Below are 1633 nucleotides of genomic sequence, written 5' to 3' on the forward strand. Positions count from 1 at the left end.
AATGAATAATGAGCCGCTGGGAGACTGTAGCTCACTCCAAGCGCTGCGCAGATGGATGAATGAGACAGGAATGCATTCCGTGTGGGACATTTTCGTCTGGCAGGATTCACACTGGGCTAGCTGGAATCTTCAAACGCCCCCATAATTGTTTATGGAGTGCGAGATCCTGTTATCCAAGCTCCACGGCTTGGCTCCAATGCTGGCACGAAATCACCACTCAAGAGAATGGGGTGCGTAGGTTGGTGGATACACAGTAGCTCATGGTTACGCCAAGCTGTGTGAACGCCCTCATGTGGCCACGAACCCAAAACCGTGGAAAGGTATATGGCATAATCCCTCCTTGCCAAAAATCGACTTCTTCAATTGGCTGCAATGCCACTCCAAAATTTTAACTGATGATAATCTTCAGAAGCGAGGTTTCCATGACCCTTCAAGGTGCAACCTTTGTAAGGAAAACCAGGAAAGCGTAACTCACCTGATGCTAGAATGCACTTTCACTATGCATATTTGGATCGAGTTGCTGGGATCTTTGAGCTCCAGCTTCGCTTTGCCTTCCTCCATTCCCGATCTTTTTGCCAAATGGCTGCAAAGGTATCCTGGTCCCCTTCCAAAAAATAAAACTATCAGAGCTGCTTGGTCTATTCTCCCTAAAATTATCTATTGGTAGGTTTGGCTTCAGAAAAATAAAAGGATCTTCAGAAACCACGAACAGGATGCCAAGCTCGTGGTAGTTAAGATTAAACGCCAATTAAAAGAGTGCCTGAGAGAGTATAAAGACGATTTAAGCCTAAGCCAGCAAGATATAAATTGGGGCTCATCTCTTGATCTTCAATTCCAAAAAATTGCAAATAGTATTTCCCTTCCCAAAGATTGGCAAATAAGAGTTACAGCAAAAGAGTTTCAGGGATGGATTACAAATCAACCGAGACACTCTCTATTTTTTGATGGGGCTACAAAGGGCAATCCTGGAAGAGTTGGCGCTGGAGGTGTCATATTGAATCCAGATGGCATAAGGATGCATAGTTTCGCCTGGGATCTGGGCATTGCTTCTAGCATTCAAGTTGAGGCTTTGGCTCTTTTCCAAGGGCTTAAGCTTTTGAAAGTGCTGAACATCAAGGAGGCTAATGTAATTAGGGATTCTCAGGTTATCATTAACACTATGGTGACACATGCTAAGCCAACGGACCTAAGGCTTGCAAGGCTAATTTTCAGAATAATAGATCTCGGAGACTCATTTCAGAAATTGAATTTATATCATGTGTTGAGAGCTAATAACAAGGAGGCGGACATTGAAGCCAACAAAGCAGCCCTTCTTACGGCTGGAGCTTTGCTCAGAGGCGGTCAGGAAACATGGGAACCAATTCCTTAATTTAGAGAGCTGTTATGTTTTACTACCTATTGTTAAATCAGTATGTATGTATCCATAAACTTGGGAAAATATCTGAAATTGACCACATAGTAGCAACTAAAAAGAGATATGAGCTAAGCATAAATAACACGGCCTTGCAAGGTTGTGCGGTACTTGAGGAATTAGGCTCTCCTTTTGTAATCCGCTTTTTGGCATTAAGGCCAAGTATCTATTATATCCACTATCCGTTTCTAAAAAAAAAAAAAAAAACTTCAATTTCTTTGT

General features: G+C 42.5%; 1 protein-coding gene across 1 annotated transcript; it reads left to right on the forward strand.

Annotated features, from left to right (window-relative positions):
- The first annotated feature begins 579 nt into the window (after positions 1-579).
- Positions 580-1369, forward strand: LOC149194008 (uncharacterized). The gene is made up of 2 exons (XM_089407504.1): positions 580-591; positions 680-1369. The coding sequence occupies exons 1-2, from the start codon at positions 580-582 to the stop codon at positions 1367-1369; spliced, it is 702 nt and encodes a 233-aa protein (XP_089263630.1).
- The last annotated feature ends 264 nt before the right edge of the window (positions 1370-1633 follow it).

This window comes from Pinus tabuliformis, chromosome 2_2 (genome assembly GCF_031772625.1).
Source record: "Pinus tabuliformis cultivar Carrire ecotype Pingquan chromosome 2_2, CPIR1, whole genome shotgun sequence".
NCBI lineage: Eukaryota > Viridiplantae > Streptophyta > Pinopsida > Pinales > Pinaceae > Pinus > Pinus tabuliformis.